At 37.6% G+C, this 13,373-nt stretch overlaps 2 protein-coding genes across 2 annotated transcripts; both read left to right on the top strand.

Moving 5' to 3' along the window:
* The first annotated feature begins 250 nt into the window (after positions 1-250).
* On the top strand, positions 251-1,191 carry LOC147848218 (uncharacterized). The gene has a single exon (XM_087338586.1). The coding sequence runs from the start codon at positions 251-253 to the stop codon at positions 1,154-1,156; it is 906 nt and encodes a 301-aa protein (XP_087194712.1). The 3' UTR covers positions 1,157-1,191.
* A 6,011-nt stretch (positions 1,192-7,202) lies between these two features.
* On the top strand, positions 7,203-8,143 carry LOC147848217 (uncharacterized). The gene has a single exon (XM_087338585.1). It carries the CDS (start codon positions 7,203-7,205, stop codon positions 8,106-8,108), a length of 906 nt encoding a protein of 301 aa, XP_087194711.1. The 3' UTR covers positions 8,109-8,143.
* The last annotated feature ends 5,230 nt before the right edge of the window (positions 8,144-13,373 follow it).

Here is a 13,373-nt window from a genome sequence, read left to right as displayed (position 1 = left end):
TTGTTAAAAACTTGTATTCTACGTTTAGAATACGTTTTAGAATACTTTGAAATGTTCCACACGTATTCTACGTTTTAGGACTACCATTTTTCCATATTTTCATGTATTCTATGTATTTTAAGAATGTGAGATATTCTACGTATTTAACAAGTATTTAAAATTTCAAAAACAAATATGGAATTTATTTTTTTTTAAATTGAAAAAGATAATTAAAATTAAAGAAGTATTTAACATATTCTACACGTATTCTATGAATCTGGAAATAGAGCAATTGGATGTCAAAATAGCACTCTGGCATGGGGAATTAGATGATCCGGAGTCTGCATGCATTCTCCTTGTTCCACTCCTGCTCGAGCTCTCGGAAGAATGGCGACGCCCGTTTCGCTCTTTGCCGCATTGGAACGGGGGATTAAATCACGTGATCACATCCTTGGCCGACAAGTTGCACACAGATATCATTGCCAATCCTGCCTCCATTGGAATGGCCTCTATCGCCGCATCGTGTCTTGAGCTGACGTCATTTCGCCCTGGATTCGACGTCGCCATCCCGTTGCCTGGCCTGTCTCACTTCCGGCATCTCGCACCGCTCCCACCCCGGGCGCGCAAATATTTCCTTACATTCCAAGGCACACGCTATATCGGAAACAAGGAAGGCAATTTCCGCGGTGATCCGTCGTTCCGCTCCTTACACAATGGGCGGGATGTGATAGTTGTGGTCTCGTGCAATCAGCCGACAAACAACAGGATTCGCATACGATGTCCGCATCTGAATGCCGGGTGCGATGATGATGAGGCCACATTCAGGAAGTACACGTACGAGGAGCTAATGAATTCGACCTTTGGCCTAGCACCAGCGGGGAGGTCGTCATCGTCCTATAGGATCATTGAGGTGATGAGCGCCGGAACGATCCCAGTTATCGTGGCCGACAATTACGTGGAGCCATTGGGAAATGGCAAGTTGATGATCAAGTGGGGTCGGTGCGCGTTGAGGTTCGGGACGACGGAAATGGGCAGCATACTGCCGGCACTCCGGGCGATTTCCGAGGAAGAGTTGAAAAGCAGGCAAGCCTATTGTGTGCGAGTGTATGAGGAGTATTTGAAGGATGACAATGCTCTCCTTGGGTCGGTCCTTAGGTCTCTCTTCCTACGCCTTTAACTTGGATGAATACATTGAATCATAGAATTCAAACCCAATGTAACTGTTCGAAGTTCAAACAAATACTACATGGCATACTAACATGCACATAATTAACAATCCACTTACTTTTCAAAGCGTTTCTTCCGTTAAGAACTAACTAACTCAAAGGTGTTATTCTCCCTCAAAAAGAGTTAATTTCATCATGCATAACTTTTATCCAACTATCTTTATCTTTCTGGCCCTCCCCATTATTAAAAGTCAACTAACACAAAGATGCTATATTCATTCTCAAAGAGTTAATCTCATCATGCATAACTTTTATCCAGCTATCTTTATCTTTCTGGCCTTGCACAATATTAAAAGTCTATAGATCTTCAATAATTAATATACAATCAAAACTAAAATACTTCATGGATGGTTGTCTGTTCTTGTGGTAGACCTTCTAGCTTGTTTATTAATCACCTCTTGTAATTATGTTCACTCCCCCTTGTTAACATGTATTTGTAATAAAACAATATTGTGATTAGCATTAACCTATCATGGCTCACTAACATCCTCATGTTCTTACTCTTGTTGAGAAACATCTCCATCTGTAGCATTGTCAGTTGTAGGAATTTCTTTGACCTTGTCAATAATTTAAATGGTTTGATCCTCAACCTACATTATGCCTCCTAATAAGCTTATTTTTCATGACTCATAATACATATAAGTTTACAACCAAATTCTTCTTAGACCTTTCATCGTTATGTTCCTACACAAAAAAATTACAACCAAGCACATGTAAATGACCATAAGAAACATCCTTACCATACCAAACTACAATGAAATAGTAGGAACATCACTGTATAGTGCAATAATAGGAAATATACCAATAACATATGTAATGGTATTCAAAGCCTCACTTGCAAAAGATTTGTGATGCAAAGTTCATGCGAATGTGAGACAACCTTTTATTTCATTATTTTTATATGCATGTGCTTTCAATCACATTTACAAGATTTGTTGAAGTAGAGGCTTTCAAAAAATAGAAGATTTCTTATCATGAGCCACCAGCTAGGAACTTTGAATGTACTTCCATTGACCCTCATTAAAGATATGCAAATGTACATTATCATCTAACTTACCTTTGGAGATAAAAGGTTACCTTATATTTGTACATACTTCAACTCCTTGCGGATCAACTTGCTCTTGAGTTGGACTCCAAATAAACAATTATGGTATCTACTACCTTTGATTGTCCATCATTTACCTTCATGACTCCAAAGTGTCAAGTATAGGATGTGAAGAACTAACTCTTTTTTATCATTGATATGAAATTATCCATTATTGTCAACAACCCAATCAATTCCCTGGCAAGCAAAATTTATCATGTTCTCATCATAAAAAACAAGCCACTCATTTAAAGAAGTTGCATTAACACAATGAGTTCTATCATCTTCACCCATTTGTTGATGATTACTACTGGATTTGTGGTTTTAGATTTAGTTTTACATTAACATGATAAGCTCTATCATCTACACCCCGTCTATTCTTTATTACTATTGGATGCATGGTTCCATTGTGAGTAGCATTAGTCAACTTGACATGAGTCTAAACATTTCCCACAAAGTAGGAAGTATGTTAAGCAACCAAAGAGCAAGAATATTATCATCAAGTTTAACATGCATGCCAAACAATTGATTCAATTGATCAGAAATGGAGTTAAACTCTTTGTAAGTCAAGTACGTGGTTTTCCTAAGCGAACACAACTTATTATTACATGTCTTAAAAGATGATCAAGTTTCAAGTTTATTCCATAATGTTTTAGCATTTGCTTTGTTTCCAATGCAATTGAAAACTTTTATTCCTACCGAGTTAAGAATATTAAAGCCACATATGTGTTAGTTCTAGAAAAACACTCATTGGTGGTTTTGCTTTTAGGTTTTTAGGTTTTTAGGTTTTGTTTTTGAGAAATTATTACATTTAACCTCTACATTCATCATAAAAAAGTTTTCCTCCATTTGGTAATCAAACAAATGTTAAAACATGACATGAACATCATGGCTTCACCTGGACTTGAACCATTAAGATAGCTTATTGTCATATAAAAATAATAAAAGCTACCTTTAATAATATATATTGATCATTGTAAAAGTCTAGAACATTCTAGAATGTTCTAGAATATCCTAGAACATCTTAGAATTGTCAAGAATAGTACTAAAGACATAGAGGGAATTCGTACTAGAGATAGAGGAGGAAAGTACTATGAGGATTAGTAATAAGAGGAAGGGAGTGTGTGGAACTCACGAGAGAAGGAGAGAGAGAGAGAGAGAGAGAGAGAGTAGAATGATGACACCAAGAAGTATATTATATGAAGAAAGATACAAGAACAACTAAGAAGCTTAAGACTAACAATGAAAATAATATTTTTTGTATTACAATGCATAGTTTAATGGTAGGGGTTCAACCCATGTAACATGAGGTCATGGGTTGAAATCCTTTTGGAGCCATACCATGCCATATCATGACAAGAATATTATAGGTCTAGAACATTCTAGAACATTACAAAAATATCTAGACTATTCTATAGGAACCTTTAAATAGAGACATACAAGTATTCTCAAATAAACTCAAATCAAACTATCGGAATAGTGTAAAAGATAGAGTGATGGAAGAAGGATATAAAGAGAATAGAAGAAGAAAGGAACGAGATTATTAGAGAAGAATGGGTGTATTAAGATAAGATGTGCACACAAGGACCTGGTTTGTCTGGAAATTGACGATGGAAATTTTCAAGAAGTGCTCGAGCATTGACCACATTCTCTATTGGTTCCCAAGTATGCTTGCTTAGACTATAGCCTAGCCAATAGACCAAATTGTAGAGCTTGTTGTGAACAATCTTGGAATCGAGGATGGCAGCAACCTCGTACTCATGTCCATCTTCAAATTCGATCGGGGGTGGAGGTGGTATAATACGATTGGGAATAGTGTTGTCTTGATAGGGTTCTAGAAGAGAATATGAAATACCAGATGTATCCGTAGTTGCAGAGGTAGATCTAGGCAAAAAGTGACATCACTAATTTTTTCGTTAATACGGAAAGGGCCTAACCGTCGATAATCCAGTTTGTCACATGGTCGAGTAATCTTGATGTGTCGTCATAATAGCCATACTCTATCTCCAATACCAAAATAGGATGGAAGCTAATGACGATCCGCATAATCCTTCAGTGTTTGTTGGGTGTGATGTAGGTGGGTAGATAGTTCTACCTGAATTCGTCGTAGCCACCCCAAATGATCCTCTGCACTAGGATTTGTGGGGAACTCAGGAGTTTTGCACACCAACAAGGATGATAGCCTATATAAGCATAGAATGGTGTAACCCTAGTAGAGGAGTGGATAAAATTATTATAAGAAAATTCAACAAAGTGGAGAATATCTATCCAATCATCTTGTTGATAGCTTAGGAAACACCGAAGATACTATTCCAGCATTTGATTGGTACATTCTGCTTGTGCATCTGTTTGGGGATGGTAGCCGAAGGAGAGATTGCAGGTGACCTTGAGCATTTTGAAGAGATGCTTCCAAAATTTAGAGACGAATTGAGGTCCACGATCATTGATGATACTATTGGGAAGACCATGATGCCGAAATACTTCACGCATAACAATTCCTGTCGGGAAGACCATGATTTCTTTAGTACAGGGCACAAAATGTGCCATCTTAGTATATCAATCTACCACTATTAAGATCGCATTAAAGCCCTTCGAATCTAGAAGATCTGTGATAAAATCCAGAGGAATAGATTGTCACGGTTTGCTTGGGATCGGTAATGGCTCCAACAAACCATGTGGATGATTCCTAGGCATCTTCGCTCTACAACATGTATCACATGTCCGAACATAGTCTTCGACAAATCTTCGCATATAAGGCCACCAAAATGATCGTTATACTAAATCCAACGTTTTAGTACTACCAAAATGTCTGGTTGGGTATGTGTCATGACAATTTTGTACTATTCAAAGGCGACATGAACCATTGGGAACATACAAAAGTTTCTTAAATAAGAGTAATCCATCGTGACATTGGAATTGTCGACAATCTGTACCTGGTTGTGGTGACCATGAACAAGATGCCCAAGAGGGATCAATTTGATCTACAATAGCTTGAGCGAAAACATCTGACTTCAAATCTTCGTGTATGGTATCGATAATGCGGGAATCCAATTGAGTGTCAAAAACCCATGTTGCTTGAAGTTGTGTCGGTCCCAGGATTACTTGCTTTTGATTGTCGAAGGTCGGATCACCAGGATGACAAGCTAGATATGAGCGTCGTGATAATGCATCTACCTTCCCCCATTGCTTGCCCGGACGATATGTAATCTTGAAGTCGAAACGAGTGAGGAACGGGGCCCACCGAGCTTGTCGTCTATTTAATATGCAAGCATTCTGGAAGTAGGCAAGATTCTTGTGATCACTAAATACAGTGACTTGATGAGGATATCCTTCTAAAAAAAGCCTTCTCATCGTCCCCTTGATGTGACAAAATACTACCGAGGGCAAAATCTAACACGCTTGCCTCATTGATGAATGGTTTTTGCGGATCAACATGAGTTAGAATAGGAGCCGATGTAAATGCTTTCTTGAGACCCTCAAAAGTCGTGTCCGCTTCCTTTGTCCAAACAAATTATTGCCCCTTCTTTGTAAGTTGTGTGAGCGGCAAAATAAGCTTTGAGTAGTCCTATATAAACTTGCGATAGAAATTTGCGAATCCTAAAAAACATTGCACATCTCGCAACGAACGTGGAATTTGCCACTCTAATACAACTAACAGGTAATAGCTAATTAGTTAAGGCTACTTCGGCAAAGTGATAATGTCTAGTATCTAACTAATTAAGAGAGGACATTTAGAAGCAAATTAGCTAGAATTGTTTCGAATAGTTTTTCATTAACTAATATACACATCTAGTAGCGAATTGACTAAGAAGGCTATCTTAGCCAACATATACACATCCTACAACTGATAGTTAATAGCTAATTAGTTAAGACTAGTTTGGCAAAGTATAATGTCTAGTATCTAATTAGTTAAGAGAGGACATTTAGTAGCAAATTAGCTAGAATTGTTTCGAATATTTTTTCATTAACTAATATACACATCTAGTAGCAAATTGACTAAGAAGGGTTTAACTCATAAAATGCAATAGCTAATTAAGTGAGGCCACCAAACTTATTTTAGCGAGTTTTTGTTGTTATATTCATATAGCCAACGTTGTCACAACGTTATATGTGCACAAAGGAAATGCGAGGAAGACTAGAGAGGACTTGAACCAGTTACGCAAGGCCACCAAACCTATTGTAGGGAGTTGTAATTGTTATACTCATATAGCCAACGTTGTCGCGAAGTTATACATGCGCAAAGGAAATATGAGCCAGACGAGAGAGGACTTGAACCAGAAAGGATGGGTCATGGATTTGTGAGTGTGGCTTTGTTTTAGTGGTTTTTGACTATGTATTAATTAGAAATTAAACACTCAATACTAGTTACCCAATTGGTAAATACAATGCATTGTACTTAAATTAAAGGTGCAAGGGTCAAAATTTGCCTTCCACAAATACATCTTTGTGGCACATTTAGCCTACATTGTAGTAAGGGGAAGTCTCCAATCCTATTTGACAATGTTCGAGGAGGCTAAATAGATAGATATTTTTTGTGTCCATAGACAGGCCAATATTGACCCATGGAACCTAAGTACAAAATTTTTTTGGATGTATGTCTCCTTCCTAAGAAGAGATATTCATATTTCAAAGCACTGATTCTCGATGTTTAAATAAGGCATAGTTGTTAAAAACTTGTATTCTACGTTTAGAATACGTTTTAGAATACTTTGAAATGTTCCACACGTATTCTACGTTTTAGGACTACCATTTTTCCATATTTTCATGTATTCTATGTATTTTAAGAATGTGAGATATTCTACGTATTTAACAAGTATTTAAAATTTCAAAAACAAATATGGAATTTATTTTTTTTTAAATTGAAAAAGATAATTAAAATTAAAGAAGTATTTAACATATTCTACACGTATTCTATGAATCTGGAAATAGAGCAATTGGATGTCAAAATAGCACTCTGGCATGGGGAATTAGATGATCCGGAGTCTGCATGCATTCTCCTTGTTCCACTCCTGCTCGAGCTCTCGGAAGAATGGCGACGCCCGTTTCGCTCTTTGCCGCATTGGAACGGGGGATTAAATCACGTGATCACATCCTTGGCCGACAAGTTGCACACAGATATCATTGCCAATCCTGCCTCCATTGGAATGGCCTCTATCGCCGCATCGTGTCTTGAGCTGACGTCATTTCGCCCTGGATTCGACGTCGCCATCCCGTTGCCTGGCCTGTCTCACTTCCGGCATCTCGCACCGCTCCCACCCCGGGCGCGCAAATATTTCCTTACATTCCAAGGCACACGCTATATCGGAAACAAGGAAGGCAATTTCCGCGGTGATCCGTCGTTCCGCTCCTTACACAATGGGCGGGATGTGATAGTTGTGGTCTCGTGCAATCAGCCGACAAACAACAGGATTCGCATACGATGTCCGCATCTGAATGCCGGGTGCGATGATGATGAGGCCACATTCAGGAAGTACACGTACGAGGAGCTAATGAATTCGACCTTTGGCCTAGCACCAGCGGGGAGGTCGTCATCGTCCTATAGGATCATTGAGGTGATGAGCGCCGGAACGATCCCAGTTATCGTGGCCGACAATTACGTGGAGCCATTGGGAAATGGCAAGTTGATGATCAAGTGGGGTCGGTGCGCGTTGAGGTTCGGGACGACGGAAATGGGCAGCATACTGCCGGCACTCCGGGCGATTTCCGAGGAAGAGTTGAAAAGCAGGCAAGCCTATTGTGTGCGAGTGTATGAGGAGTATTTGAAGGATGACAATGCTCTCCTTGGGTCGGTCCTTAGGTCTCTCTTCCTACGCCTTTAACTTGGATGAATACATTGAATCATAGAATTCAAACCCAATGTAACTGTTCGAAGTTCAAACAAATACTACATGGCATACTAACATGCACATAATTAACAATCCACTTACTTTTCAAAGCGTTTCTTCCGTTAAGAACTAACTAACTCAAAGGTGTTATTCTCCCTCAAAAAGAGTTAATTTCATCATGCATAACTTTTATCCAACTATCTTTATCTTTCTGGCCCTCCCCATTATTAAAAGTCAACTAACACAAAGATGCTATATTCATTCTCAAAGAGTTAATCTCATCATGCATAACTTTTATCCAGCTATCTTTATCTTTCTGGCCTTGCACAATATTAAAAGTCTATAGATCTTCAATAATTAATATACAATCAAAACTAAAATACTTCATGGATGGTTGTCTGTTCTTGTGGTAGACCTTCTAGCTTGTTTATTAATCACCTCTTGTAATTATGTTCACTCCCCCTTGTTAACATGTATTTGTAATAAAACAATATTGTGATTAGCATTAACCTATCATGGCTCACTAACATCCTCATGTTCTTACTCTTGTTGAGAAACATCTCCATCTGTAGCATTGTCAGTTGTAGGAATTTCTTTGACCTTGTCAATAATTTAAATGGTTTGATCCTCAACCTACATTATGCCTCCTAATAAGCTTATTTTTCATGACTCATAATACATATAAGTTTACAACCAAATTCTTCTTAGACCTTTCATCGTTATGTTCCTACACAAAAAAATTACAACCAAGCACATGTAAATGACCATAAGAAACATCCTTACCATACCAAACTACAATGAAATAGTAGGAACATCACTGTATAGTGCAATAATAGGAAATATACCAATAACATATGTAATGGTATTCAAAGCCTCACTTGCAAAAGATTTGTGATGCAAAGTTCATGCGAATGTGAGACAACCTTTTATTTCATTATTTTTATATGCATGTGCTTTCAATCACATTTACAAGATTTGTTGAAGTAGAGGCTTTCAAAAAATAGAAGATTTCTTATCATGAGCCACCAGCTAGGAACTTTGAATGTACTTCCATTGACCCTCATTAAAGATATGCAAATGTACATTATCATCTAACTTACCTTTGGAGATAAAAGGTTACCTTATATTTGTACATACTTCAACTCCTTGCGGATCAACTTGCTCTTGAGTTGGACTCCAAATAAACAATTATGGTATCTACTACCTTTGATTGTCCATCATTTACCTTCATGACTCCAAAGTGTCAAGTATAGGATGTGAAGAACTAACTCTTTTTTATCATTGATATGAAATTATCCATTATTGTCAACAACCCAATCAATTCCCTGGCAAGCAAAATTTATCATGTTCTCATCATAAAAAACAAGCCACTCATTTAAAGAAGTTGCATTAACACAATGAGTTCTATCATCTTCACCCATTTGTTGATGATTACTACTGGATTTGTGGTTTTAGATTTAGTTTTACATTAACATGATAAGCTCTATCATCTACACCCCGTCTATTCTTTATTACTATTGGATGCATGGTTCCATTGTGAGTAGCATTAGTCAACTTGACATGAGTCTAAACATTTCCCACAAAGTAGGAAGTATGTTAAGCAACCAAAGAGCAAGAATATTATCATCAAGTTTAACATGCATGCCAAACAATTGATTCAATTGATCAGAAATGGAGTTAAACTCTTTGTAAGTCAAGTACGTGGTTTTCCTAAGCGAACACAACTTATTATTACATGTCTTAAAAGATGATCAAGTTTCAAGTTTATTCCATAATGTTTTAGCATTTGCTTTGTTTCCAATGCAATTGAAAACTTTTATTCCTACCGAGTTAAGAATATTAAAGCCACATATGTGTTAGTTCTAGAAAAACACTCATTGGTGGTTTTGCTTTTAGGTTTTTAGGTTTTTAGGTTTTGTTTTTGAGAAATTATTACATTTAACCTCTACATTCATCATAAAAAAGTTTTCCTCCATTTGGTAATCAAACAAATGTTAAAACATGACATGAACATCATGGCTTCACCTGGACTTGAACCATTAAGATAGCTTATTGTCATATAAAAATAATAAAAGCTACCTTTAATAATATATATTGATCATTGTAAAAGTCTAGAACATTCTAGAATGTTCTAGAATATCCTAGAACATCTTAGAATTGTCAAGAATAGTACTAAAGACATAGAGGGAATTCGTACTAGAGATAGAGGAGGAAAGTACTATGAGGATTAGTAATAAGAGGAAGGGAGTGTGTGGAACTCACGAGAGAAGGAGAGAGAGAGAGAGAGAGAGAGAGAGTAGAATGATGACACCAAGAAGTATATTATATGAAGAAAGATACAAGAACAACTAAGAAGCTTAAGACTAACAATGAAAATAATATTTTTTGTATTACAATGCATAGTTTAATGGTAGGGGTTCAACCCATGTAACATGAGGTCATGGGTTGAAATCCTTTTGGAGCCATACCATGCCATATCATGACAAGAATATTATAGGTCTAGAACATTCTAGAACATTACAAAAATATCTAGACTATTCTATAGGAACCTTTAAATAGAGACATACAAGTATTCTCAAATAAACTCAAATCAAACTATCGGAATAGTGTAAAAGATAGAGTGATGGAAGAAGGATATAAAGAGAATAGAAGAAGAAAGGAACGAGATTATTAGAGAAGAATGGGTGTATTAAGATAAGATGTGCACACAAGGACCTGGTTTGTCTGGAAATTGACGATGGAAATTTTCAAGAAGTGCTCGAGCATTGACCACATTCTCTATTGGTTCCCAAGTATGCTTGCTTAGACTATAGCCTAGCCAATAGACCAAATTGTAGAGCTTGTTGTGAACAATCTTGGAATCGAGGATGGCAGCAACCTCGTACTCATGTCCATCTTCAAATTCGATCGGGGGTGGAGGTGGTATAATACGATTGGGAATAGTGTTGTCTTGATAGGGTTCTAGAAGAGAATATGAAATACCAGATGTATCCGTAGTTGCAGAGGTAGATCTAGGCAAAAAGTGACATCACTAATTTTTTCGTTAATACGGAAAGGGCCTAACCGTCGATAATCCAGTTTGTCACATGGTCGAGTAATCTTGATGTGTCGTCATAATAGCCATACTCTATCTCCAATACCAAAATAGGATGGAAGCTAATGACGATCCGCATAATCCTTCAGTGTTTGTTGGGTGTGATGTAGGTGGGTAGATAGTTCTACCTGAATTCGTCGTAGCCACCCCAAATGATCCTCTGCACTAGGATTTGTGGGGAACTCAGGAGTTTTGCACACCAACAAGGATGATAGCCTATATAAGCATAGAATGGTGTAACCCTAGTAGAGGAGTGGATAAAATTATTATAAGAAAATTCAACAAAGTGGAGAATATCTATCCAATCATCTTGTTGATAGCTTAGGAAACACCGAAGATACTATTCCAGCATTTGATTGGTACATTCTGCTTGTGCATCTGTTTGGGGATGGTAGCCGAAGGAGAGATTGCAGGTGACCTTGAGCATTTTGAAGAGATGCTTCCAAAATTTAGAGACGAATTGAGGTCCACGATCATTGATGATACTATTGGGAAGACCATGATGCCGAAATACTTCACGCATAACAATTCCTGTCGGGAAGACCATGATTTCTTTAGTACAGGGCACAAAATGTGCCATCTTAGTATATCAATCTACCACTATTAAGATCGCATTAAAGCCCTTCGAATCTAGAAGATCTGTGATAAAATCCAGAGGAATAGATTGTCACGGTTTGCTTGGGATCGGTAATGGCTCCAACAAACCATGTGGATGATTCCTAGGCATCTTCGCTCTACAACATGTATCACATGTCCGAACATAGTCTTCGACAAATCTTCGCATATAAGGCCACCAAAATGATCGTTATACTAAATCCAACGTTTTAGTACTACCAAAATGTCTGGTTGGGTATGTGTCATGACAATTTTGTACTATTCAAAGGCGACATGAACCATTGGGAACATACAAAAGTTTCTTAAATAAGAGTAATCCATCGTGACATTGGAATTGTCGACAATCTGTACCTGGTTGTGGTGACCATGAACAAGATGCCCAAGAGGGATCAATTTGATCTACAATAGCTTGAGCGAAAACATCTGACTTCAAATCTTCGTGTATGGTATCGATAATGCGGGAATCCAATTGAGTGTCAAAAACCCATGTTGCTTGAAGTTGTGTCGGTCCCAGGATTACTTGCTTTTGATTGTCGAAGGTCGGATCACCAGGATGACAAGCTAGATATGAGCGTCGTGATAATGCATCTACCTTCCCCCATTGCTTGCCCGGACGATATGTAATCTTGAAGTCGAAACGAGTGAGGAACGGGGCCCACCGAGCTTGTCGTCTATTTAATATGCAAGCATTCTGGAAGTAGGCAAGATTCTTGTGATCACTAAATACAGTGACTTGATGAGGATATCCTTCTAAAAAAAGCCTTCTCATCGTCCCCTTGATGTGACAAAATACTACCGAGGGCAAAATCTAACACGCTTGCCTCATTGATGAATGGTTTTTGCGGATCAACATGAGTTAGAATAGGAGCCGATGTAAATGCTTTCTTGAGACCCTCAAAAGTCGTGTCCGCTTCCTTTGTCCAAACAAATTATTGCCCCTTCTTTGTAAGTTGTGTGAGCGGCAAAATAAGCTTTGAGTAGTCCTATATAAACTTGCGATAGAAATTTGCGAATCCTAAAAAACATTGCACATCTCGCAACGAACGTGGAATTTGCCACTCTAATACAACTAACAGGTAATAGCTAATTAGTTAAGGCTACTTCGGCAAAGTGATAATGTCTAGTATCTAACTAATTAAGAGAGGACATTTAGAAGCAAATTAGCTAGAATTGTTTCGAATAGTTTTTCATTAACTAATATACACATCTAGTAGCGAATTGACTAAGAAGGCTATCTTAGCCAACATATACACATCCTACAACTGATAGTTAATAGCTAATTAGTTAAGACTAGTTTGGCAAAGTATAATGTCTAGTATCTAATTAGTTAAGAGAGGACATTTAGTAGCAAATTAGCTAGAATTGTTTCGAATATTTTTTCATTAACTAATATACACATCTAGTAGCAAATTGACTAAGAAGGGTTTAACTCATAAAATGCAATAGCTAATTAAGTGAGGCCACCAAACTTATTTTAGCGAGTTTTTGTTGTTATATTCATATAGCCAACGTTGTCACAACGTTATATGTGCACAAAGGAAATGCGAGGA

The sequence above is a fragment of the Azolla caroliniana genome, unplaced genomic scaffold, assembly GCF_043228905.1.
Source record: "Azolla caroliniana isolate FFs.n. ecotype wild unplaced genomic scaffold, voAzoCaro1.0.p SCAF_453, whole genome shotgun sequence".
Lineage (NCBI taxonomy): Eukaryota > Viridiplantae > Streptophyta > Polypodiopsida > Salviniales > Salviniaceae > Azolla > Azolla caroliniana.
The sequence above is the reverse complement of the archived record's forward strand: the minus strand, read 5'-3'. Positions and strand labels throughout refer to the sequence as shown.

What these genes read in the sequence shown, in the direction of transcription:
- LOC147848218 (XM_087338586.1), top strand. Translation starts at nt 251, where the DNA reads ATGAATCTGGAAATAGAGCAATTGGATGTCAAAATAGCACTCTGGCAT.
- LOC147848217 (XM_087338585.1), top strand. Translation starts at nt 7,203, where the DNA reads ATGAATCTGGAAATAGAGCAATTGGATGTCAAAATAGCACTCTGGCAT.